General features: G+C 39.7%; 1 protein-coding gene across 2 annotated transcripts; it reads left to right on the forward strand.

The window, feature by feature from the left end:
• The first annotated feature begins 11,890 nt into the window (after positions 1-11,890).
• On the forward strand, positions 11,891-26,906 carry LOC307129077 (uncharacterized protein). 2 transcript variants are annotated; one of them, XM_079821210.1, is made up of 4 exons: positions 11,896-11,952; positions 12,601-12,752; positions 18,453-18,567; positions 25,122-26,906. In XM_079821210.1, exons 2-4 carry the CDS (start codon positions 12,729-12,731, stop codon positions 25,979-25,981), a joined length of 999 nt encoding a protein of 332 aa, XP_079677336.1. In that variant the 5' UTR covers positions 11,896-11,952; positions 12,601-12,728; the 3' UTR covers positions 25,982-26,906. The 2 variants fall into 2 exon arrangements, with proteins under 2 accessions (XP_079677337.1, XP_079677336.1); XM_079821211.1 differs by lacking the exon at positions 18,453-18,567 and having other exon boundaries at positions 11,891-11,952.
• Positions 26,907-27,696: the final 790 nt, after the last annotated feature.

The raw sequence follows: 27,696 nt of genomic DNA on the forward strand, positions 1-27,696 counted from the left end.
ACTTTAAACGAATAACTATTTACATGCTTAGGATGTTTGTGTTGTGTACAGGGAGACTTCAAATATAAAAACGCTGACTTGTTAGGCAATGTTTTCTCAGTAAAATCATATAATTTCCTATCAATTCAATCGAATGATGAGTTTACTAGGGAATACCAACATGGTGGCGCGACGGCTTCACTTTTTATAATGTCATGGCCAATCCAGTCATTTATATAGATCAGTGGTCTATACACACTCTTCCAGCCTAGGGTGAAGTCATTATACATTAACAACGTTTTAAGACAAATTGTGTCCTTTAAATGAAAACTATGAATGGCAGTGCAGGATTGTTAACAACTCTGCGCTTATGCGCGACCCCTTTTGTTATTAATCATCTGTTAGGCAACTAAAGTTAATATTCTCTTAAAGGAACACTCCACTTTTTTGGGACTTTAGCTTATTCACTGTATCCCCCAGAGTTAGATAAGTCCATACATACCATTCTCATCTCCGTACATCCCATAACTCTGTCTGACGCACCCACCGTTAGCCTAGCTTAGCACAAAGACTGGAGGTATATGGCTCCAGCTAGCCTACTGCTCAATAAGTGACAAAATAACACCAACATTTTCCTATTTACATGTTGTGATGTGTAAAGTCACAGCGTGTACAAATAACAAGGTTACATGATACACAGCCATCTTATAAATGTATACATACTAAGGACTATATTCTCAGAAGGCGAGACTTGATGATGGCTACAGGTGTCTTTGGATCCATATCCAGAGCAAGCAGCTGCAGTAAGTACTTCCTTTATGTTTTTAGATGACTAGCCTACTGTAACAGTGTCATTAGCTAGATCTAATGTAACTTTAGTGACACTATTACATGAATAGGGTGGTCACTACTGTATTGCAGTTGTGCCCGTGCTCCATGTATCCCCTGTAATGTTAGTATTGTGTTGTCACGAACGCGCTCTGACTGTCACAGTAACAAATGAGCGGTGCCAGAGGTAATTCGGCGTCTTGTCTATCAGCTTCCAAAGTTTGTAACTCCTTGTCTGTGTATTCTGGCTCAAAACGATATGGTTCTGGATTTTGGTTTGATACAAAGTAAAAATCCTCTGACAATTCCTCAAAGTCAGCCATGCAACAGTCACGTCATGTTCCTAGTCATGTTGGTTTTGTTGACAGATATAACAGCGGGGCTTCTCCGGTCCTGCGAGCAAATCACTCCACCCTCCACAGAAGTAGAGCAGTGCTGCGCCTTCTGAGAATATAGTCCCCAGTGTGTATACGTTTATAATACGGCTGTGTCTCATGTAACCTTGTTATTTGTTCACGCTATGACTATACACATCACAACATGTAAATAGGAAATGTTGGTGTTATTTTGTCAACAGTAGGCTAGCTGGAGCCATATACCTCCAGTCTTTGTGCTAAGCTAGGCTAACGGTGGGTGCGTCAGACAGAGTTATGGGATGTACGGAGATGAGAATGGTGTGTATGGACTTATCTAACTCTGGGGATACAGTGAATAAGCTAAAGTCCCAAAAAAGTGGAGTGTTCCTTTAATATTAAACGTTAATACATGAACAATGTGCCGTGCCGCTGCACGTCAAAATACACACTTCTTTCAATAGGAAGTGATATGGAAGTAGCGACTAGCGATCTGAATTTCACCCTGGACACCCCTCTGGCTCCGCCGCTGCTGTGTGCAATGTGTTCTGACGGTTCTGACTGTAAAATACATCGGCGATGACCAACAGCCAATGAGAGAGCAAGATACAGGGCAGCGGGAGGTTCAGGGAGGAGTTATGGACTATCTTGGCAATATCAGTATTTTAATAGATATATTTACAATTCAATCAAACAGAAACAAAGCACAAAAATTTGCTTGACCAGCTGTAACAGCAGCACATTGCAAAATTATTTATTTACCTCCTACTTTCTTTGCAGAACACAATCATTGCTCCCTGTGTCTTCCCAACCATTTCCTCCTCCATAATCTTTTTTCCTTTTCTCCTTTTTGCTGCAAATCAGCGCACAGACAATTTGGATAGCAGGTTTCTGCACTGCAGTCTATATTTTTGATAACAATTCCAGTCTCGCGCGAGAACTCCAGTCTGATGCTCGTATGATCTTGCGTTGTTTCCTTCTCACTTCTCACGTGTATTTTGTTGTGAAACGTAGTTTGCGGACGGGACAGCTGTCGGCAATTCTTCCTCTTGTTCAGTCATGCAGTGTGAAATCCCCCATCGCCGATCCATCATGCAGTGTGAACACAGTAGCAACTGAATGCTGGCCCAGATAGTCATGCAGTGTGAAAAGAACAGCTATCTGACGAGGTTGAAAATTGTGCAGTCAGAACTCGGCATTAGTTTTTGTGCATTTTGTCTACCTGTTACAACTTACCCCAGTATGTGTTACAACCTACCCCAGACAAACACTAAATCTGTAGACTCCTGTACAACTTCCCGAGCTGCAAACTGCAAGAGTTGTACATCATCCTCCCACTCCTTTTCAAATTCAAGGCAGTAGGCACAGAGCATCAACTTGAGAGTCTGATGGAACCTGCCCAGTGCACCTTGACTTTCTGGGTGGCAAGCACTTGAGAAGCAGTGGGTGATGTTCAGCTGATTGGCCATCTGCTCAAAATCATGAGACATAAAGTTCGATGATTGACAGGGCAGTTTAAACGGTGACCGGATGCACGTTACTAAGCGGTAGAGTCCGTTAAAGATGACAAAGTAGTATGTCCCAAAGCTTGCATACTCTTCTGCTACACACTCAAAAGCATGTACTTTTTCTTCACAAAAAGAGTACATACTTTTAGGTCGTAGTATAAGTAGGCGAATTGCGACGCAGCAATACAAAATGTGCAGCCCCTAGAAAACCCCTGCCCTAGACATGTGCTCACCACCAAAGCTCTCCAACGGCTTCTGCTGTTCAAGCACAGCGTGAAGCAAACTGTGCGCGCCGCCTTCATATGACGCAGAGGAATCAAAAGCAGTAGGTGGAGGACACGCGGTAGGGCTACTGTCAGCGGATAACTTGGACTCTATGTCAGGATCTATCATAAAGCTACCCTCTAAACCAGGGGTGTCAAACTCATTTTCACTGAGGGCCACTTCAGCATTATGGCTGCCCTCAAAGGGCCGGGTGTAACTGTAAGACTGTAAAAATGATATTACTCCTTAACATATTGTTAAATAACTGTCTCTTTATTTGATTATTATTTAAGTTACAAATATTGTATATGTATTTACATAGATGTAAAAATATGTCATTGCTCTTTGATATTTTACTTTATTAAGACCTTTGTCACATTTGAAAGGGGCATATCTATGGTACAACAAATAAATGTGAAATGTTAAGAACGTGTGACAGATGCGGCATTTACAAAAACAAATGGCTACACAGCCTGGCAGAGGACATAGATTCAACAAATAAGAAATAGTTTGATTACAGTAAATATTTGGCTGCATGAACATACAGCTGTAAACAGTTTGTCTTAGCTATATTGGTCAAGTTTTGGGTTGAAGAGGTGATGCTGCTTGTCCTTGAGCACACCAATGTAAATCCCTCCTCACCCTAAGATACCATTCTCATCCATCCATCATGCTCTGAAAAAACACAAAACAAAAAGTAAGCACAAACAACAAATTCTTATTCTTGGTTGAAGTACACTTTAAAATATTTTTTAATTCTTGGAAAAAAAAATGTAATACTTACATTATCAGATGTCTGACACCGTTTTCCCATGGTCAGTGTGTCAATGTCTGGTTTCAGGTCTTGTGCTGTAGCAAGCCATAATAATGCTGGAACTTTGCTCTCAGGCCACTATCGCTTTGAACTCTATTAACTCCATTTGAAGGTGATGGGGCGCACTGTCGAAATCGGCGGTCAAAGGATTGACAAAGATGGCAAAGGCTGAGTGCTGTGTTATAAAGCCAGAGAAGGGCCAATGAAACTCATTAATTAACCGGCTTACTTTGGTAGCTAACCGAGCGCATGAAAACGCACCGGGAACTGAGGCTGAGATGCTCTGACAAACAGGAATATGGGTAAGATTATCCTGTTCCAGTTGGGACTTCCAAACGTGAAGTTTACGCTGGAAAGCTACGATCATGTCAGACATCTTTGTGATGATTTGTTTGTGTCCCTGCAGCCTCTGATTCAGTTGGACGAGATGCTTAGTTTTATTATATCACACAACATAGCAAAACACCTTGAACTAGTGGTGATTCAGTCCACGTGCTCGAATGAAGTTCACTGTTTTAATGACCATGGTCATTATATCATCCAGTTCCAGAACCTTTCCACACAGAGCTTCTTTTGAATCATTACTTCATAAGCCACCTTTTGGTTACAAAGCCCCTTGAGGAAGAAATCTGTGGCAAGTTGGTCTTGCAGATCCAGGTCCACACCAGGGTAGGCTAAGGAGACTAAATATTGTACCTCTTCTGCAAACTCTGCTGCCGACTCTTTGAACTGGCGGAGTTCTCCCAGCTTCCTTCTATGCTGCAACATGAGGTGATGGTCGTGGATGAATGGCACAACAATGGGCCTCAGGATCTCGTTGCGGTATCTCTGTGCATTCAAAATGTCAGCAATAAAATGCACCTGTGTTCGTTGTCCATAACATACGCCTGCCCATATCATAACCCCACCGCCACCATGACCCACTTGATCTACAACGTTGACATCAGCAAACCGCTCACCCAGACAACGCCATACATGCTGTTTGCCATCTGCCCTGTACAGTGAAAACCGGGATTCATCCGTGAAGAGAACATCTCTCCAAAGTGCCAGGCGCCATCGAATGTGAGCATTTGCCCACTCAAGTCCGTTACGACGACATACGGCAGTCAGGTCGAGACCCCGATGAGGATGTCGAGCATTCACAAGAGCTTCCCTGAGACGGTTTCTGACATTTTGTGCAGAAATTCTTTGGTTATGCAAACCGATTGTTGCAGCAGTTGTCCGGGTGGCTGGCCTCAGACGATCTTGGAGGTGAAGATGCTGGATGTGGAGGTCCTGGGCTGGTGTGGTTACACGTGGTCTGCGGCTTTGAGGGCGGTTAGATGTACTGCCAAATTCTCTGAAATGCCTTTAGAGATGACTTATGGTAGAGAAATGAACATTCAATTAATGGGCAACAGCTCTGGTGGATATTCCTGCAGTCAGCATGCCAATTGCACGCTCCCTCAAAACTTGCGACATCTGTGGCATTGTGCTGTGTGATAAAACTGCACATTTTAGAGTTGCCTTTTATTGTGGCCAGCCTAAGGCACACCTGTGCAATAATCATGCTGTCTAATCAGCATCTTGACATGCCACACCTGTGAGGTGGATGGATTATCTCGGCAAAGGAGAAGTGCTCACTAACACAGATTTGTGAACAATATTAGAGAGAAATAGGCCTTTTGTGCATATAGAAAAAGTCTTAGATCCTTGAGTTCAGCTCATGAAAAATTGGGGCATAAACAAAAGTGTTGCGTTTATAATTTTGTTCAGTGTATATTCTATATTGTTGTTACGTTCCACGCGTGTTTTTGTTGTTGTTTTCTTTCCCTCTCTCTCTGTCTCTCCTATTTGCTGTTTTGCTCTCAGGTTTCCTGTGAAAGGCTATGGCAGCTGTCAATCATCGTCAGGACGGTCCTTCGGTGTCCTATCCGCTGCCGGTCCGCGGGTTTAAAAGCATTCCAGCGTGCCTTGTTTAGGCAGGGCAGCGTGGGCATTAGTCTTTCGTTCAATTTATTCATGAGTGTTAGTCATGTGTTTGTCGGTGATCTGAGTTGGCCGCTCTTTGTTGGAGAAAAGAGATAGGCAAGCAGGCCGCGCGACATACATGGTACCCGCAGTGTTTTTACACACTAGGTAATGGGCCTGCACTATAAATCGTTATAAAATCGCGATCTCGATTCACTATCGATTTTTTAATTACTTCGATAAAAAAAAAAAAAATTGGGCCTTTATTGTGAAAGGACAGCTCTCACAAAGTTCAGGGCTTCACCCTCAGCCAATGACAAAGCGCCTTTTAGTCACGTGTTTCACTCGTCGAGCGAGCGCAGTAGTTCGGAAATAAAAAAATGTATGAAAACCCAGGTCCTAGTGACGAGAATCAGCCAACCACTCAGTCTCAAACTGAACTTGTTCCGAAAAAAGGCTCACATTCGGTGGGGTGGAAGTATTTTGGATTCAAGCAAGAAGACGAGGGTCAGTCGGATGTGATTTGCAAGGCATGCTTTGCCCTTGTTGCAGCACCACAAGATAACACCACAAATCTTTACCAGCACCTCAAATGTCACCACAAAGTGCAATATGATGAAGCCATACAAGGCAAGAGGTCCGAAAGTCGTCCAAAAACGCAGACATCTATTACGGACACCTTGCACAATGACGCCATACCCACATAACTCCCGTAGGAGTAAGGAAATAACAGAAGCCATTGTTTACCATCTAGCAAAATACATGGTTCCAATATACAACGTAGAACGTGACGGATTTCAAAAGAGGATCCATACATTGGACAAACGCTACTCAATACCATCCTGCAACTATTTTTCATATGTTGCACTGCCATCTATGTACAAGAAAGTGAGGACTGTAGTCGAGGCAGAAGTGCAACAAGCGGATTAATTTTCAGCATCGACGGATTTATGGTCCAGCCGAACAACGGAACCGTACATGAGCCTAGCTGTCCACTTCATAGCGACTGATTTCACCATGAAGAGCAAGTGCCTACAGACTGCTTTTTTCCCAGACGACCACAAAGGTGAGATCTTGGCACAGGGACTGAAGGATGCCTTAGCATCTTGGAGTTTGGAAGAGGAGAAAATGGCATGTATAACAACAGACAATGGATCAAACATAGTGAAGGCAATCTCCATCAACAATTGGACCAGGCTCCAATGTTTTGGCCATAGGCTACTTCTGGCAATTGGTGAGTTGGTGTGTTTGTGTGTGTGACCAAGTTAGCCCTTGTACTGTAGTAGGGCATACTACTACTACAAATAAATAAATACATTTATGTGTGTGTGTCCAAGTTAGTCCTTGTACTGTAGGGCATACTACTACTACAAATAACTAAATAAATGTATGTCTGACAGGGTCTGTCTGTGTGTGATCAAGTTTGCCCTTGTACTGTAGTAGGGCATACTACTAGTACAAATAAATAAATAAATAAATAAATAAATAAATGTGTGTGTGTGTGTGTCCAAGTTAGTCCTTGTACTGTAGGGCATGCTACTACTACAAATAACTAAATAAATGTATGTCTGACTGTGTGTGTGTGTGTGTGTGTGTGTGTGTGTGTGTGTGTGTGTGTGTGTGTGTGTGTGTGTGTGTGTGTGTGTGTGACCAAGTTAGCCCTTGTACTGTAGTAGGGCATACTACTACAAATAAATAAATAAATTGTGTGTGTGTGTGTGTGTGTGTGTGTGTGTGTGTGTGTGTGTGTGTGTGTGTGTGTGTGTGTGTGTGTGTGTGTGTGTGTGTGTGTGTGTGTGTGTGTGTGTGTGTGTCCAAGTTAGCCCTTGTACTGTAGGGCATACTGCTACTACAACAAATAAAAATAAAATAAAAAAAGTTTGTGATACTACACAGACTAATAGTTTGTGTTTGTACTTTCTTCTAGAAAATGCCATGAAAGATCCACGGATTGACCGTGTCACAGGCCTTTGCAGAAAGATTGTGAGCACTTTCAGTCACAGCTGGCTACGGAGGAGAAACCTTGCCATGGTCCAGAAAGAGCTCAAACTCCCTGAGCATCAACTGAAAACAGAGTGCCCAACAAGATGGGGATCAAGGCAAGAGATGATTCAGAGGATCCTGGAACAGCTTCCAGCCATTTCACAGATCCTTAATGATCGAAAGGTTTGACACCTAGTGCCCACATGGCAGGACATAGAAGTCCTTGAGGCAATGAACAACACCCTAAGTCCTCTGGCGGAATTCACCGATGCCCTCTCTGGAGAACTATATGTCAGCATATTATCTGTGAAGCCGATTCTCCACCTTTTCAAAACCTCTGTTTTGGCTGTGCAAGAGGATGACACAGAATTCATAAAATCAATCAAGTCAAACATCCTGAAATATCTGCTAGAGAAGTACAGTAATCCCCAAACTCAGGATCTACTCGACATGGCCACAACACTCGATCCTAGGTTCAAGATGAACTACATCAGTGAGGAGAAGAAAGCCACAATTAGAGCGAGACTGACAGACGAGATGACTGGCATAACTCTAGCTATGGTATTGTAATTTCCACATTTCAATACAATTGTCTAGTCCTGAACTGTTATGATATTATATTACTTAATATTGATTGAGATTATTAATTTATTTTAAATCCCCAGCCAAATGCCTCCCCAGCACCCCCCATGAAGAAGGGCCGAAAGACTCTGGGAAGTTTCTTCAAAGGAGCACAAGGCAATGATGACAAGTCCTCTTCTCTAGAGCAAGCAGTGTCCACAGAGCTGGAGGCATATCTTCTGACATGCAACATCGACAGTGAAGATGACCCCTTAATCTGGTGGCGGCAAAATAGCAATGTATATCCTCGGTTGTCTGTGTTGGGGAAGAAATACCTATGCATTCCAGCTACCAGTTCACCTTCTGAGCGGCTGTTCAGTACAGGGGGCAACTTTGTGACATGCCACCATGCATCACTAAAGCCAGAGCATGTTGACAGTCTTGTGTTTCTGGCCAGGAATCTTTAAGTGCCATATTCAGGGTCACATATAGGGTTATGTGAGAGGCCTATGTCCCTAAGAAAACATCATTTAATTTACTTTTTGTAATGGCCAAATTAATATTTATTTTCTTTTGTCATTGACACCTTAGTAGGTTGGCAGATTTGTGTTTTATTTATGCTTATTTATGTTACAATTTTTAGAGCCCAATTGAATGGCCAATTGAATGTTTCATTGAAGCCTTCATTTACAGGTGTGTGGAGTTGGCTCAAGAAACATTAAACTACTAAAAGGCCAGCAATTAAAGACAATGTGCTGCTATATGCAAAATAAATTATAATTGTTTGATACTGCAACTGCACTTCAATGCCAATCGATGCTCCTTTTCTTTAGACACTGAACCCTCAGAATGTTGAATGACGTTTCAATTAGCCGATTTAGAGCCATGTTCAGGCCAAATTCAGCGCAGTGCGTTAAACTTCTATTTTTGGTAACCTACTTGAATGGCCAGTTGAATGTTAATTGTACAAAAGGCAAGCAGTTAAAGAGTGTTTCTTCTTTATTCATTGAAGCCTCTATGTTTACAGGCTTGTGGTGATGTGCAATGTTCTATGTGCCAAAACAAATATTTTTGGTACTGCCAATTTGATTTGTCATGGTTCATGTGTGCAATAAACATTAAACTTCATGAGAAAAAAAAATGTTGCAGAGAATCGTGATATCAATTCTAAGCTAAAAAAATCGTGGTTCATATTTTTCCCAGAATCGTGCAGGCCTACTAGGTAAGGAGTGTGCGCCACCCCTTGTATTTCTGTTTTCTCAGTTAGAGTAGGGACAGGGAATCGTATGCGCTGAAGATTTCGGTTTGATTTTCACATTTTTCTTTTGGTAGGTTAGAGGGAGTGGGGTTAGCTTTAAAAATCATTATTTGGTTTTATTTTGTTCTTTGCTTTGGTGCCACTTTAGTTATTTTCCTCAACAATGCTTTCCTTTTATTTTAACTTTATCACTTCGTAAAATGTTCATTCAGTGAATCTAGTGGTTTTGGCTTATTGTAGCCTATTAATAAAGTATAAGTACTTTTCAATCATGGCCGTTTCTGCTTATTCCAGTTCACCAGCAGTAATGTAATATCTAAATGTTGTGTTTCAGCTCCTAGACCTTTGGAGATCATAAATAATTAATTTTACCTTAGTTGTTCTTGAATTTATACTTCTGCTTAAGTGCATAGCTGTAGAACTCTTTACAGCTGTATCCAACGTTGTTCTTGACCTGAATTTCACACTTGATGAGGTCTAAAGAGCACTGGTTTCGTTGGTCAGTCCATGCCGCCGTCATGAGGAAAAAAAATGCTCTCCACAAATGCATTGGTAACAGGGATACTTAAGAGAAAAAATACAATTGCAGTAAAATTTGGTGTATTTGTGCCTTGGAGCAAGGTTGATCACTTCTTAGCAACATGAGCTGTTGTCTTTACCATTTCCTGTTGGTGTGGCAAAGTAATTTTATTTTATTTATTTATCCATTATTTAACCAGGAGATGCCATTGAGATATTACATCTCTTCTTACAGGGAGACATGGTCAAGACAGCAGCACATCATTTCATACATAAATAACCACAAAAACAGTAATCATACAAAACAATTATTAAAGATAAAATCAAGAAAAGCACTTACAAGAATGTATTTGCAAAATACATTTACAAAAGTACTCAGAGGCTTCATACAGTTCATCTATTTCCCGTTTTTCCTTTATCTGAAGGATTTCCACCACATCACAAAGATGGGAGAGTGTGGACTCTCTTCAGCCCCGAGGCTGCAGCATTCTTGTGGTATTCGTTGTCTGAGAAGTCGTACCATTTTTCAAGGTAGCAGAGTGCAGACTCATAGAAATTGGAGAAAATCATGTTTGATTGCTGCTCTCTTTTGGTCTGTGAACTGTTGGAGAGCACTGGTCTCTACACCAAAAAAGCTGTCCACTTGTCGCTGGGAGTGGACATAGTTTAATTTAGCTCACAGACAGTACGGCCATCTCCCTCCAAAAGCAGAACCACCTCATGGAATATCTTCAGTCCATTATTGAGGAAGGACAGGTAAGTTTGTAACTCAAGAGGATGCCCCTTACTGTCTTGATCCTGTTAGCATCTTCGGACAATGTTCCTCCCCCAGTGACAAAAAAAAGCCTTGATTGCAGACCAGCTGTCATGTAGCCTTGAGACAACAGACCATCAATTCTTCTTTGTGCGTTGATATGAGAAGTGACAAAAAATCTTGTTGCCTGTGGTTTCAATGTCTATTTCCAGTCTCCAGCTTATTTTGCACAGTTGTGCTCAATGTGAGCCATACAGTTTGCCTTTATAATGCCAGAGTTTTCTGCTTTTAGCTTTTGGAAAACAGAATTGTGTTTGCCATAATTTACACTTGCATTATCAGCAGTGTATGCAGAAATCATATCAAGCTGTAGGTCATTCTCTTTTAGCTTGTATTGAAGTAGAGGATTCGTCACTGTCTTCATAAAAATTGGGCAGTTTGCTTTTAATCCCATCTCTGGAGTCCAGTATATCAGTGACAGTGGGAAAAGTTTTGTGCTGCCGTGATTTGACATGTCGGAAGCCACAGGAAAAAAAAAACCACATTTGTTTTGCTTAAACTATTAATGCACCTATTTTGCACCGTTCAAATGTTTTGGGTCAGTAAGAATTTGTTTAAAAAAAATTAATAGTTTTATTCAGCAAGAATGCGTTAATTTTGTCAAAAGTGCTTTTCAGGATCGAGTAAGCGTGGCCATCAAGGTCAGGCTGCGATATCACTTGATTAAACTGGTCCGAATTCCCAAGAATGAGCGATGTGCTTTTCGCTTTCAATGTTTTATTAATTTTGTCATATGTTTAATTTCATTTTAAGAATATTTTTTGAAAACTAGCCTATACTAAATTACAATTATGTGTTACAATTATAGAATTATGTGTTAAAAGTTGTATTGTGAAAATATGATGGTACTATACTTTTTATATATTTAAAGATGATACAATTTTTTGTTAGTTGCAGTATAGGTTTGAAAAGGGAATATATGTGAAATACAATAAAGTATACTTTTTTTCACCAAGGATCAGTGGTGTTGATAGCCTCTATGAATCCTTTATCTTATCATTTTAATGTGTTTTCTGTATGTGAATTTCTATTTCGTGTGAAAGGTACTTGTATTTTGGTGTGGCGACATGACGTCATGAGGCTGCGCCGCTCTCCTGCATCTGTGATTCTGCTGATGAAAGGTTTGTGTTTTTCATCATTGAAAGTGTTTAAATCAATACAATCCGTTCAGACAGTTTTATAGAAGACTTTGACATTTTTCTTTAAACGTAGCATGGTAGTGTATTTGTTCGAGTTAAGTGCATAAGCAAAGTAATGAACAGTTGTTGTGTGTAAACACTCGAGTAACAGAAAAGGTGCGTCTCATTTCACTCCTTATATTGTGAGTCAGTTCATCATAAACCGCTGTTTGCTCTCTGGCAAGTAATGATAGAGAAACGGAGCTTTTCGAAACCGATTCAGATTCAACTGAATCAAATGATTCAGAGTCTGTAACCTGCAGTTCACCAGTGAACAAGAACAACAACACAAACATGTGTAATGACAACTTCTACAAATTAACTGATAATGTTCCATTCAATATAATCATGTCAATCATACATGCCTAAATATGAGTTGTTTGAATAATCTGTGTTCCTTTATTAATTTGTAGTGCTAGTTTTGAGTGTTTTTAGTCTCATCAGGTCATTAAAGTCCATGAACTCTCACTCTGACTGACACTCTTACCAGTGCGTTGACTACTGAACTAGGGAGCTGATTGAGACGCACCCAGAGATTTAGTTTGGATGTGTGTTTCTTTCTGTTCATTATTCTCATCTTAAACATGACAGAGTGTCCAAACACACAGAAAAACTCCTGGTGAAGCGACTGAGATCCATGTGACACACTATTATAAAGATGGCGTTTATTAAAGAGGAGAGTGAAGACGTGAAGATTGAAGAGACATTCAGAGTCAAACATGAAGATACTGAGGAACAAACAGGTTGGTTTCCTTCTCAAAGTCTTTCTTCAGTCATTCTGCCTCATGCTTGTCTTTATCTGTATTGATGCAACTTGTGACCAAATCAATGATGACACTCATTAAATGAGGATAAACTATAAAGAAATGGCTATTTTTTCAAACCCAATATCAACTGAATTTTAACCGAATTATAAACAATGAAAATCATTAATTTCTGTTACTAAAGTATGCAACAATATCTATACATTTATTTTTCAAATCCTGAAATGTGAGTGATCAACTTTGCATTTGTTGTCTAGAATAGATTTGTTTTTGTCATCCTCAAAATCACTTCATCAAATCAGGGTTTGTAAACATTACTTGCTTGTTCCTGCAATGTGGGTCATTCCTGGTATTCAGTGCCTTTTGCATCATTCTTTTTTGGTTATGTTCCCCTAAATGGGGATTATGTTGATTCTGGACTCATTTCAATCGGGAGCATCAACTGTAAGTACTGATGTGCCATTTGTCAACGATCGGAGCATGTTTCATGAAGTTACAAGCGTAAACGCCACTTTAAAGCTATGTTTACTTCGCTTATGTGCGCCTGTCAGGTTAAATGTGTTATAACTCCATGAGGAATAACTTTCGATCCGAGTGACGGATTATGGTTACTTTGGTCTCTTTTTAATCGCGAGACTCTGCTGTAAATAAGGATCGTTTTCAACGATCGGAGCAGGGGCCTGTTTCAGAAAGGAGGTTCAACCAACTCTGAGTTTAAACCTGAACTCTGAGTTGACTTACTCTGAGATGGGAAACTCTGAGTTTTGTGTTTCAGAACAGCTGAATTGAGGTAGTTCAATCAACTCTGAGTAGACTGACCCTGAGTTAAGCTCATGCACTCCAACTATGAAAAGCCACGATCAATGGAGCTCCGAAATTACGATTCACCATGGCAACAGCACCCAACAAAAAGATGTTTGCATACTTCCGGGTCAATACACAAGTTTAATTTTTAATTATTTTAATAAAATTTAATTTTCATGGTATCCAAAAGGCAAACAAAGAATGTAGCAGCAGCTAAAAATGAAAAAAAAAAAACATAATTCAAACAGGAAAAGCTTTAAGCATAAAATGTTCATGGGTGTTGGTTTAATGACTTTACAAACATTTGGGCCCGGTTTCACAGACAGGGCTTAGACTAAGCCAGGATTAGGCCTTAGTTCAATTAGGACATTTAAGTAACTTTTATAAACGTGCCCAAGAAAAAAACATTACTGGTGTGCATCTTGAGACAAAACAATGCCACTGACATATTTTAAGATTTGTCAGTGCATGATTCTTTCAGTTAAAACAGCTCAAACATGCATTTTAGTCTAGGATTAGCTTAAGCATTGTCTGTGAAACCGGGGGTTGACATATTAAATAAATATAATTCAGAGTCCAATGTGCAGCAGCTTTTCCCACATAGACCCTTTTCACTGTGATGACGTGCTTTAATGGTCATCAGTATCGTAAATCCTGAAACGTTTTTTGTATTTTTTTTTTAATGTATGTACATTTATAACACTAATACTTTGTATTATATTACTTTTGCATCAAATTACAAAAATCAAGTTATCGCTGCTGTGAGAGTGTTTCTAATACAGTGTCTATGGGAGTGATGGTAAAAATTAACATCTTTCTCTCTTTTCACTTCCGTTATCAATCTCACTCTAATTTTTCCATCTTTTTGAAAGTTGTGAAATCACTATTATGGAGTTTTTCTTTTGCTATTTGAGCAAATGGAGACACACAAATATATATTTAATGTATTCTCTCAGTCACCGCTATAAGAGTTAACCCAACTATGACGACTTCAGCTTCGGAAACCCAGAAATGTGAAAAGGGTCTGTGCTCTTTCACATAATGAAATGTTCTCTGATCCCACCGGTTACATTTATTAATCAGGGTAATGATATTAACATTTGACTTCTATTCAGGCCAGCAAAACACCAGCACCACTGACAGATGAAGAGGAGATGGAGGAAGAATATTAACACCCAACAGGAAAAAGAATAAAGTATTTGTAGGAAATAAAGATGACTATAAAAATTGTAAATAAATGTATTTAACAGCTGTGGTGGTGGTTATGGCATATATCTCGTTCTCGTACTACCATCTGGCATTCTTCCATCCCATACAGTTATCCGTTTTCAGAAAGTGTGATGATGGGAATATGAGTGTCATCTATGCATCCAACCACTGTAAATCCTAAAGGAAATTCAAATTATTAGGATACTTCTAGAGGATTATCAAGTGAAGGTCAGGATCCTGTATCAAAAGGACATGTCATTTTTGTCTCTTTGACAGTGTCCTCATGATGAAAATATAAGCAATGAATGTTCCTGCAAAGAATGCTTTTCTTACTTTATATTTTTGTCAAGTGGCAATTTAATTTGTTTTAAGTAAACTTCGCTTACTTTAGATTTAGATAAAATGTATAATTTTTTGATATTTATACTTGAAATACGACCAAAATACTCAGTAAGAAAAGCATTTGTGCAGTTTGAATGAATGAATTAAGTATTTAAACACTGCTGGTGTTTTAAAAAGGGGGAGGAGAACGAAAGAAACTCTGGGTTTACCAAAGAAAACCTGCTCCAGACCAGGTTAGGTTCACAGAGTAAGTTACCCTGGTAACTGACTCCGAGTATAAGTTACCTCTCTTTTAGAAAGGGGCTTGACTTACCCTGCTTTCTCGGGTTTGACCTACCTCCCATTCTGAAACAGAAAACCCAGAGTTTCCCTTACTTCAGGGTTAACATACTCAGAGTTTTCACTTAACCTCCTTTCTGAAACGGGCCCCATGTTTCATGAATTTACAAGCGTAAACGCCACTTTAGAGCTACAATAGTTTATTTAGTGTACGACTTGTGACACTCGCGAACGACACTGTACACGAGCGGCCGGTACAACATGAATATTATTGTCATGAACTTTTCATTAACTTTGGTAGGCCGTACAACAAGGGAATTGTTATTGGCTGCTTTTTTCTGCAGAGAGCGGATCTCTGTTGATGTGTCTCATTTTTTATCGGCCATTTGTTGGTAAAGGGTGAGAGACCTGGCGAGCCACATGATTTTTGACCCCCTTCCTAAAATTTATATATTTTTATGTACATGAAAAAAATAAAATAAAATTTAAACCGTTTATTAGTACATTATTAGTACAACATATTGTTTCCAAACTTAAATTGGCTATACTTAATGTTGGATGTATAAACCTGAAGAAGAACATTTTCAATTAAAAAATATTTTTATTTTCACAATTAATGTATGTAATCAGCTCACGCACTGCGTTAAGACAGGGTTGCCAACTCTCACGCATTTGGCGTGATACTCACACATTCAGGCTCTGTCTCACGCTGCCCAACTTAGGCCCAATCCCATTTCTACCCCTTAGCCCTTCTCTTTCCCCTACCCCTTCGTTTAGCGCATTCACGTGAAGGGGTAGGGGTGTCTCGATTCTTTTTTGGCTGGAGTGGTAGGGGCAGGGGCGCCGCTAGCAATTTTGGCCCCTATGAAAGAATATGATGTTGGGCCCCCTACCACACCAACCTAGCTATCCAAAATCTTTCTGCAATTTAATAATACTGACCAATTAAGCACTGCTCGCTCGACCCAGAATGCCCCAATTGGCTGATGAAACACTGATTAAAGTTAAGATACAATTTATACAAAACAAAACTTAATGATCTCCGGGGGCCCCAAAAGTGTGTGGGCCCTTAGAATCATCCTTACCCCCCCCTTAGCGGCGCCCCTGGGTAGGGGTAGGGGTAAGGGCCAGATAGCCCTTCAAACGAAGATTTTTCAGGACCACACTTCGAACGAAGGGGTTTGAGGAGTTTCCCTCCACCGACTACCGTGCTGCATAGAATGTGTGTGTGTTGCCACTCGGGATCAATCACTTGTGTGTCGCCTGGCTGCCGTTTCTCCGTAGCGTGCTAAACGCACTATTTGCGGGATTTGAACACATATAATAATATGTGTTAAAAAATAATATAATAGTTATAAAATATATATCTGGTCATCCTTCATAACGCAGTCGATATTTACAATACATATCGTCTGTAAACTCTCGCGTTACCAAGGCAACGACTGATTTGACGTATAACGTATGAACATTTTCGCAGCACCACAGTGGATCACAAAACCATATCCGTACCGGCCGGCTCGGATCAGCACGGAATGGAACGGTTAATAAACAAAGAGAACAGTTTGGTCCAATGGAAAAGCGGCTTCACTAGTCTTGTATGTTCTGTATCATCTTAGGAAACTCTGCCTCATATGTTTTTGAACTGAAAACGAGCGACATTTTATGAAGTCCAAATACAGCGCAAAACTCTGTTGGGAGTGAGTAATTTGTTAAACGTGCTCGGGCCTGATTTCTGTTAGATATAGCCTACGCACTTCATTGCTGTTCATACTGGTTAAATGTCACAGGATTTTATAATAAAAGAAACGGGGTATGATGAGGTGTAATGGTAAAGTAGTGGTGTCCCATTTCTTAGGGGAATATTTTCACCCCTACGCCTTGGCACTCTGTTTCAAGGGGCAAGGGGAACAGGTAGGTGTAGGGGTAGGGGAAGGCGAAGGGGTATAAAATAGAATTGGGATTGGGCCTTAATCTCACGCCAAACTTAAACTTAAAGTTTTGATGCGAAATTCAAACAATAAATAGCGTTTTGGCGCTAATATGGCAACATGGCCAGAGTGTTGAAAAACGGTGTTGCGACATCCTCTCTCATCTCGTGGGTGAATGGCTTGATACTCAACAGCTCCACTTTACAGGTGTTTGCAGCAGGTTTTGGTAAACACTACAGCATAGTGTGCATTGATTATTACGTCAACCATACAGGATCGTTTTATAATGGAGAGTGATGGAGATGCAACATAGTTTACATTAATGTTAATGTTTTTTTTTGTATTTAGCCCTCAGGTATTCCATACTAATTGGTCACACTCATACTCATTGATGGTCAAATGTGACCATACACCTTAACTATTTTTCAATTGAATAAATGTTCTATATTTTAGTTCAATAATATTTATTGAATATTTAGAGATATTTTGGTACTAAATACTATTTGTGCAATAATTATGGTCCATTAATGACCACTTAAAATATTTTTCTTCTAATATTTTTCTTATTTAAATTACAATTAGTATATAATTAAGGTTAAATTAGAGAATTCTTATTCAAAGAGGCAAATTAGAGTCATTTTGTGGCTTGAAAAATAATAATTTCCATTTGTAATGCCATTACCCACTGGTGCCTTTATGGCTCTTTAATCAATATACATGTATCTAATCTAGTTGCTCAAAAAAGTATTGCAGTTTTGCATTTTAATAAATATTTAGATATGATCAAACACTAGATTTCTTTAAATGTGAAATTTTAAAATGTTAATAACGTACATATCCTTATTTCGTTATATGTACAGCAGGCTATCAATTGATACTGAACTCAATATATCGATATATCGTCGTATACCGTCAAGAGCCTTCCCTGGTTAAGAGCCTTACAACCCCAGTGAGTGAGACAAAGGGGACTATAGTGAGAACAACTCACTAGAAAGATGCAAAGCAAACAAATACAATTCGGGAAAGTATATACGTCAAGAAAGGAGAGAAACATTTAGAAATGAAACCGAATGTTCAGTAGACTTGATCCATTTTTGCTTTGTCTTTTTATTCTCAGAAAATTCCTGGGGACCCCTTAGAACCTTCTGGAGGACCTCTGGGGGTCCCCGGACCCCAGTTTGAAAACCCCTGGCCTAGATCATGTCATCTCAATAGAGCATCTCAGAGATCATGTGGGTATCAAGGGTGTAGCCCTTTAAGTGCTTCTCCTCATATTTGCAGGACGGGACATGCTCAGTTAGGATCGGGACCTGTGCCTCGTCATTTATTAATATTTATTGGGGGATTCCACAAGGGTCGATTCTTGGTCCAACTTCATTGTATATGTTGCCCTGGGGTTCATTTTTAAGAAATATGGAGTTAGCTATCATTTTTATTCTGATGACCTGCTATTGTATGTTTCCATAGAGTCTGATGATTAATCATCAGTCTCCCGTTTGAAAAGTGTTTGACTGAAGTCTAAGGGTCTTAAATAGGAAAAGGATCTACCGCCTGCAGTTGATTTTCATATTCTAGGTATTATCAACTGGCCAGAATTTTGAGATGGCAATAGACGTGAAGGACTATAATGCATTAAGAGCTCGCTCAAGTAGTGGGGAGCTAAACCATTTAGTGCTTTGACTGTCAATCATGGCCTGCCTAGATCCCATCGGATTGGACATTCTGTGTTAAGGGAGTGTTCAGGCAGAATCAGCTGTTTCCGTGCCTCTGCAAGATCCCTCTTTTTTTTCCAACTATAGGAAAAGCTGCTGATTAGCTTCTTGCAGACCCCCATTGCACGGTCAATCCTTCATTGCATTGTACAAGATTACAATAAATACTAATTTAGTATCATCAATATGATCATCACAATCGAAGAATCATTTGCTGAGAGAGGGTGAGAAAGCATCAAAGAGTAGTTCAAGTGGTAATAATATATACACTGATTGGGCGTAACATTATGACAGATGAAGTGAATAACACTGATTATCTCTTCATCACTGCACCTGTTAGTGGGTGGGATATATTAGACAGCAAGTGAACATTTTGTCCTCAAAGTTGTTGTGTTAGAATCAGGAATAATGGGCAAGTGTAAGGATTTGAGCGAGTTTGACAAGGGCTAAATTGTGATGGCTAGACGACTGGGTCAGAGCATCTCCAAAACTGCAGCTCAGGACCCCCGAAACGGGTCAGGTACGTGTAAGATGTGTATAAGGGAAACAGGTCTATTTAGCTCAAAGGGAATTATTAATTAATTTACAAGGAATTTTGATAGAGTCACTTATTTTATGGCCGAGCAAAGGACTCATCCCGTAATTAATTTGAACGGGCTGTAACTATCTAGCCTGGCTCCGCCCTCCTGTGTACTTCCGCTCAATTTTCATTTTCCTTCAGTACTCCGTCTGGGATTGCGGTATATTCTCTGGTTTTCTTCGGTCAAATTTTAACCGCTCCAATCAGCGAACAATGGGAGTGGCTGAGAACGATGACGTTGATGTCGTGCGCTAGTTTAAGATGACATGCGTCATGACCAAACGTTAGCGATTGGCTATGGCAGATCCAGAGTGGCTCTGGGCAGATCCAATAGTTTTAAACTTCAACAGAGTACCCGCCTTCAAGGAAGTTAACGCTTGTCAACGGAGAGTGGCCAGACTCTCTGTACAAATGAAATGTACGAGAGTCTGGTAGGACCAGGCTGTAACTATCAACTCTGCAGCGGAAAGTAATATCCAAACAATCGTGCAAACACTATTTAATAGCCAGGTATCATAGATCAGCAGTTTTAAACGTAACACAAGAACACTTCTCTTTAAATACAAACAAGACTTGATTATTCTAACACATAAAACTAATATCTAACATAAACACACACACACACACATTCACACAAGTTGCAGAAAGAAAGAAAGAAAGAAAGAAAGAAAGAAAGAAAGAAAGAAAGAAAGAAAGAAAGAAAGAAAGAAAGAAAGAAAGAAAGTGAAGAAAAGATGAGTTCTAACAGATTGAAATTATGAAATCCCAAGTTTCTAGCAATATATGCACTTGTAGAAATCCCAAGTTTCTAGCAATATATGCACTTGTAAGACATGACCTGAACGAACCATCAATCATTAATTTAACCCTCTTATCATTTCTTAGGCAGGGTTAAGTTTGATATCAAGGCACCAGTTCGGTATTACTTGCGTAATAGTGCTCAGAAGCGATTTGTTTACAAGCAGAGGAAGACGCGCGTATCTAAGCTGTTGAATTCTACATTGATCGTGCTTTAGGTCTCGGCGTAGTTCTCAAAATAGGGTTAAAGTGTGCATTTCATGGATTCCCGAACCCCGGCGCTACGTCATATTCTCGCGCATGCGTCGTGGAGGCACACACGGAAGACAAGAAGAGGCATCACATCGTAATCGCGTCATCGTTGTCGTCGCATCGTAAAATTATTGTAGAGTCAGTGTGGTGAGATGGACTATGTAACGACGTTTTAAGTGCCTTTTATGGGTCTTGGGAGTGTAAGGCCCAATCCCAATTCTATTTTATACCCCTTCGCCTTCGCCTTCCCCTACCCCTACACCTACCTGTTCCCCTTGCCCCTTGAAACAGAGTGCCAAGGAGTAGGGGTGAAAATATTCCCCTACGAAATGGGACACCAATACCATACCATTACACGTCATCATACCCCGTTTCTTTTATTATAAAATCCTGTGACATTTAACCAGTATGAACAGCAATGAAGTGCGTAGGCTATATCTAACAGAAATCAGGCGCGAGCACGTTTAACAAATTACTCACTCCCAACAGAGTTTTGCGCTGTATTTGGACTTAATAAAATGGCCCTCGTTTTCAGTTCAAAAACATATGAGCCAGAGTTTCCTAAGATGATACAGAATGATACAGAACATACAAGATTAGTGAAGCCGCTTTTCCATTGGACCAAACAGTTCTCTTTGTTTATTAACCGTTCCATTCCGTGCTGATCCGAGCCGGCCGGTACGGATATGGTGTCGATATCCACTGTGGTGCTGCGATAATGTTCATACGTTATACGTCAAGTCATTCGTTGCCTTGGTAACGCGAGAGTTTACAGACGATATGTATTGTAAATATCGACTGTGTTATGAAGGATGACCAGATATATTTTTTTTTTAACTATTATTAATATGTGTTCAAATCACCCAAATAGTGAGTTTAGCAAGCTACGGAGAAACGGCAGCCAGGCGACGCGCAAGTGATCGATCCCGAGTGGCAACACACACACATTCTAGCAGCACGGTAGTCAGTGGAGGGAAACTTCTCATACCCCTTCGTTCGAAGTGTGGTCCTGAAAAATCTTCGTTTGAAGGGCTATCTGGCCCTTCCCCCTACCACTCCAGCCAAAAAAGAATCGAGACACCCCTACCCCTTTCTGCAAAACGAAGGGGTAGGGAAAAGAGAAGGGCTAAGGGGTAAAAATGGGATTGGGCCTAAATGTACTGAATGCCAATGGAGGCCTATCTGAAGCCTTTCTCAGCCATCAGCTTTCAACAAAAATGTGTTCCGAATATGAACGGAGGTCTTACGGGTGTCGAACGACATGAGGGTGAGTAATTAATGACAGAATTTTCATTTTTGGGTGAACTAACCCTTTAAAGATTTAAAGTAACTGCCATTTTTGAGTTGATTCTTGTGTCCGTGTTTTAAAGAGCTCTTTTTCGAGTTAGAGGCAAAACTGATGTGTGGAATCCAAAATTAACTCGACAGCCAGCGTAAGAGTATTTGGGACGTGTGATAAAGAAAGCAAAGAATTAACAATTATCATTAAATTCTGAGATTACAGGTTACTAGAGCCTGCCCGATATTATCGGCCGTAATTAGGCATTTTCCAAACTATCGGCATTTATGGTGGCCGATAAATTATTATTAAAAAAAATAATAAAAACGGACGAAACACCGCTCAAACACATTATGAGTGTTGGCGTTTCATAGTTTGTCCACCAGAGGGCGCTCTACAACTGCTGTCACGAGACATAGATTGCTTGAATAGCAATTAAATGAACATCCCCATCAGTTCTCTTAACTCAAATAACCATGACAAAATTTGTGACTGCCAAGTCCAGTTTTGCTGTTACATGTAAGCCAAGAGAGCTTGTAATTAGATTAGGTTGTTACAGTATAGTTGACTGACTGTCTGTCAGTTTAACTCGGACAATGTGACTGAATAAGATGTATTTCTTTAATAGTTTGACAGCATGAGACGGATTATCTCTCCCCTGCCCGTCAAAGCTAGCTAATGCCATGGCTATCAGTGGAAGACCGCTAACATTAATGCACTTGGAAATCACGACAAACTTATTCTGCCTAAATAAAGTAATGATTACTGTATATTTGTATTTCCAGTCCCTGCATTGTAAATAGTAAGTTAGGCACGTCAGGAGTGAACGAAAGACATTCAGACGCAGCATTAACGAGTCACATAATGGATTTACTGCATCATTAGTAGATTTTAGAAGGCAGACACCAAATGATGATTGAAAATGGTTTGTGGTAGCTTGATGGATAGAGTTAAAAGAGTGCATGTAAAGGGATAAGCAAGTTGACATTGTAATTATAAGGTAGTTCATATTTATACTGTATATAGTTTATATTTTGCTGTTGTTGTTATTTATCAGAACTTATAGAACTTAACTGAATATTTTTTTTCTTGCTCAAAGTTATATTTATGAAGCTTACTACGTCTATTAATACTGGTAACTTTGATTTTTTGTTTTGTTATTGTGTTTTCGTCCAAAGGACTTTAAGTTTCATATCTTAAGTTAGTATTTTTATACATTTTATTTACCAGAACTAAAATATATATATTTTAGTATATATATATATATATATACAACCCCAAATCAGAAAAAGTTGGGACAGTATGAAAAAAAAAAAAGAAGTGATTTCTAAATTTACTTTGACTTGTATTTCATTGCAGACAATATGACAATATTTCATGTTTTGTCTGGTCAACTTCATGTCATTTGTAAATATGAATCCTTTCCTGTCATTCAGACCTGCAACACATTTCAAAAAAAGTTGGGACAGTAAAGCATTAACCACTTTGTAATGTTGCCATTCCTTTTCACAACACTTAAAAGACGTTTAGGGACTGAAGACACCAAGTGATAAAGTGTTTCAGGTGTAATTTTGTCCCATTCTTCCTGCAAACAAGTCTTAAGGTGGACAACAGTACGGGGTCTTCGTTGTCGCATTTTGCGCTTCGAAATGGGCCACACATTCTCTATTGGAGACAGGTCGGGACTGCAGGCAGGCCAGTCAAGTACCCGTACCCTCTTCCTCCGCAGCCAGGACTTTGTAATGTGTGCAGAATGTGGTTTTGCATTGTCTTGTTGAAATATGCATGGACGTCCCTGGAAAAGATGTCTTCTTGAAGGCAGCATATTATGCTCCAAAACCTCTATGTACTTTTCAGCATTAATGGTGCCTTCACAAAAGTGCAAGTTACCTTTGCCAAGGGCACTGACACAACCCCATACCATGACAGACCCTGGCTTTTGCACTTGTTGCTGGAAACAGTCTGGATGATCCTTTTCTTCTTTGGTCCGGAGCACACGGCATCCATTCCTCCCAAAAAATACCTGAAATACTGATTCATCTGACCACAGTACACGTTTCCACTGTGTGATGGTCCATCCCAGATGCCTCCGAGCCCAGAGAAGTCGACGGCGCTTCTGGACACTTTTAACATAGGGCTTCCTTTTGGCACAGTACAGTTTTAACTGGCATTTGTGGATGTAACTAAGTATTGTGGCACTTGACAAAGGTTTGCCAAAGTAGTCCTGAGCCCATGTGGTGATATGGCTTATAGATGAATGACGATTCTTGATGCAGTGCCGCCTGAGGGATCGGAGATCACGGTTGTTCAGCTTAGGCTTGCGCCCTTGTCCTTTACGCACTGAAATTCCTCCAGATTCCTTGAATCTTTTAATTATGTTTTGCAATGTTGAATTTGAAATATCCAAATCTCTTCCTATCTTTCTTTGAGGAACATTGTTTTTAAACATTTCAATAATTTTCTCACGTATTTGTTGGCAAACTGGCGATCCTCGGCCCATCTTTGCTCCTAAAGGATTAGACCTTTCTTGAATGCTGCTTTTGTACCAAATCATAATTACAATCACCTGTTGACATCACCTGTTTCAAATCACATCATTATTTAACCATTTTACTTCATTACTAGCCCTAAAATGCTCCTGTCCCAACTTTTTTTTAAATGTGTTGCAGGTCTGAATGACAGGAAAGGATGCATATTTACAAATGACATGAAGTTGACCAGACAAAACATGAAATATTTTGTGTTCATATTGTCTGCAATGAAATACAAGTCAAAGTAAATTTAGAAATCACTTATCTTTTTTTTTTTATTAGCGTTTTCCATACTGTCCCAACTTTTTCTGATTTGGGGTTGTATATGTGTTCCTCTGTTCTGTTGTGACAATAAAACAAACAAGTTTATTTTTAAACTGCATTATCATATTTTAGTAACTACAAATAACTAATGTAAGGGAAATCTGTTTTTTTTTACGCATTTCTGTTTTTTTATATATATATTTTTTATATCTGATTTTTAAATCACCAAATATTTGTATCTGTATCGGCCTTGAAAATCCTTTATCGGTCGGGCTCTACAGGTCACACCTTTTTTATTTGTTTAGTAGGTATAGGATTCAGCATACATGTCTAAATGGTGTTAACTTGTTTTTGTTTCTTTTCACCCTAGACCTGATGGAGTTGAAAGAGGAGAGTCAAGAACTGAATGAAATGGAAGAGAAAGATCAGTATGAGATATATCATGATTTCATGACTGGTGAAGAATCTTTTAATTACTCACAGACTCATGAAACAGAAACTAGAGACCTCCAGATGAGAGTTCACACTGAAGAGAGCCCTTTCACCTGCCAACAGTGTGGAAAGAGTTTCAGTGGAAAACAACGCCTTAAAGACCACTTGAACATCCACGCTGGAGAGAAGCCGTTCATATGCCCTCAGTGTGGAAAGAGTTTCAGACGAAAAGACAGCCTTAAAAAACACTTGCAAGTCCACGCTGGAGAGAAACCGTTCATATGCCCTCAGTGTGGGAAGAGCTTCACACTGAAAGCAACTCTTAAGACTCACATGAGAGTTCACACTGGAGAGAAGCCCCACACCTGCCAACACTGTGGGAAGAGCTTCACGATAAAAGGAAATCTTAAGATTCACATGAGAGTTCACACTGGAGAGAAACCGTTCATATGCTCTCAGTGTGGAAAGTGTTTCAAACAGAAAAAAGAACTCGATTCCCACAATACAGTCCACACTGGAGAGAAGCCATTCACCTGCAAACTGTGTGGGAACAGCTACAGAACTATAACACACCTTAATAATCATATGAGGATTCACACTGGAGAGAAGCCTTTCACCTGCCCTCAGTGTGGAAAGAGCTTCACAATTAAAGGAAATCTCAAGATTCACATTAGGGTTCACACTGGAGAGAAGCCTTACAAGTGTGTTCAGTGTGAGAAGAGTTTCTCATATCACACAGAGCTGAAACGGCATTTACAAACTCATTCTGGAAAGAAACTGCCGTTTTCCTCAGTTTGACAAGAGGTTTAGAAAAAGGATGAATTTCAACTATCATCTGCGCATTCACTCTGGAGAAAGACCATTCAATTGGGATCAATGCAATAAATACATCACACTCATGTAAATGTGAGACTCACGTTTGTGCTGATTTTTGCGCTAAAAACAAACGTTTGTGCTGGTTTGGTGTTTGAGATATTAATCATAATTTTTTTTGGTTTTGTGACATCACTCTCCACCCCACGTCGTTCAAATCGCTCCATACCGGTGCCATTAATTTGTGCTCTGTTTGTGCTTTTAAAACAAGCACTGTATCTATTTTCCTTTCGCATATATAACAATTATCATTCGGTCACTCTCCACCCCACTTGGTCTAAATCACACAAAACTGGTCGTTAGTTTGTGCTCGATTTGTGCCGTAAAATGAACACTGTATCTATTTCCCCGCTTTAGTAATAACAAATGATGTTTTATTAACAAGGTTCGGGAGGAGCACGTTCAGATAATTGGCACAAGTGGAGAGCCCTCAGCTAATCAACAATAAGAGGTGTATATATATATACATGCTATATATATACACCGGTATTGGCAATAACCGTGATATTCAAAGCACGAAATATCGACATTGTGTTAATTTAATGCAAATTTTTTTCGTTTCTTTAAGTTAATTTAGAAAAAATGTTTGGAGTTTGTTTGTTAAATTAAAGTTTTTGTTTTTTAAAGTAACGACCAAGCGGCCGACAGTGAGTTCGCCACACGTTTGATCAATTTAGCCTCTCAAATCCACAATTGACTTGTCTTGCCTATAATATCACAATGTTAGTTTAAATGTTATCACCACCACAGTAAAAATACATTTTTGACAAGCTGAGGTGGACTGATGCTGTTCGCAGCTCGCAACGGCACTCACAAACGAAACGGGCTATACAATCTAAACTAATAAACCAAATAAAAAACAACAAAAAAACACGCAGGTTGTCTTACCTTACACCTATCCGCAAAATTAATATAAATCCGATTTTCAATTCCTGCGCTATAGGCTATGCAAAAACAGTTCACGTCAACGAAAGCAAAAGATTCGAGCTGCATTATAGCCTATTTGTCATCAGCTCATTTCAAGATCAAAGGCCGCAATATGAGAGAGCGTTATTTTTATGAGCGCTAGTTTTAATGAAGATGATTGTGTTTTTGAGCATCTGAGACATGGACTACTTCCAGTTTCACTGGTGACCGTTTGCATGTTTTTCTTGCATTTTCTTGTGGTGCCCTACGCGCAACACGTGGCCGGAGCGACGGCTCTGGTTTGAGTGATCGGATTTAAATCTGCCTCGAAAGAATTTTGGAAGACATTTTCTCTTGTTCTCTTCACAATATTATAGATATCTGATCAGAGAAAACAAATGAAGTGAGCAGGTGTAAAAGGCCATATAGGCTAGTCTTGCAGCTGCACCGAACGCTCGCTTGCTACTGATGCTGCTGGCGCGGACTCTAAACACCAGTCAGAGCCAGTCAGACGGTCGCGGTAGCATGGGCTCATGTTGTTTCCACCAGTGCAGCACATAGTTTTTTATAGTCTATTTACATAATGTCTATTCTTGCATTTGTATTTGCAATCTAGTCATGGCCGTTAATATTTATTCATCATACTGTTGAACTTGTCAGTATTTTCTCTCTTGTTACTTCATAGGTAGCTTCAAAGAAGCTTTATCAGTAACAGAGTATTACCCTGTGTTTAT

This window comes from Gobio gobio, assembly GCF_949357685.1.
Source record: "Gobio gobio genome assembly, chromosome: 7".
Lineage (NCBI taxonomy): Eukaryota > Metazoa > Chordata > Actinopteri > Cypriniformes > Gobionidae > Gobio > Gobio gobio.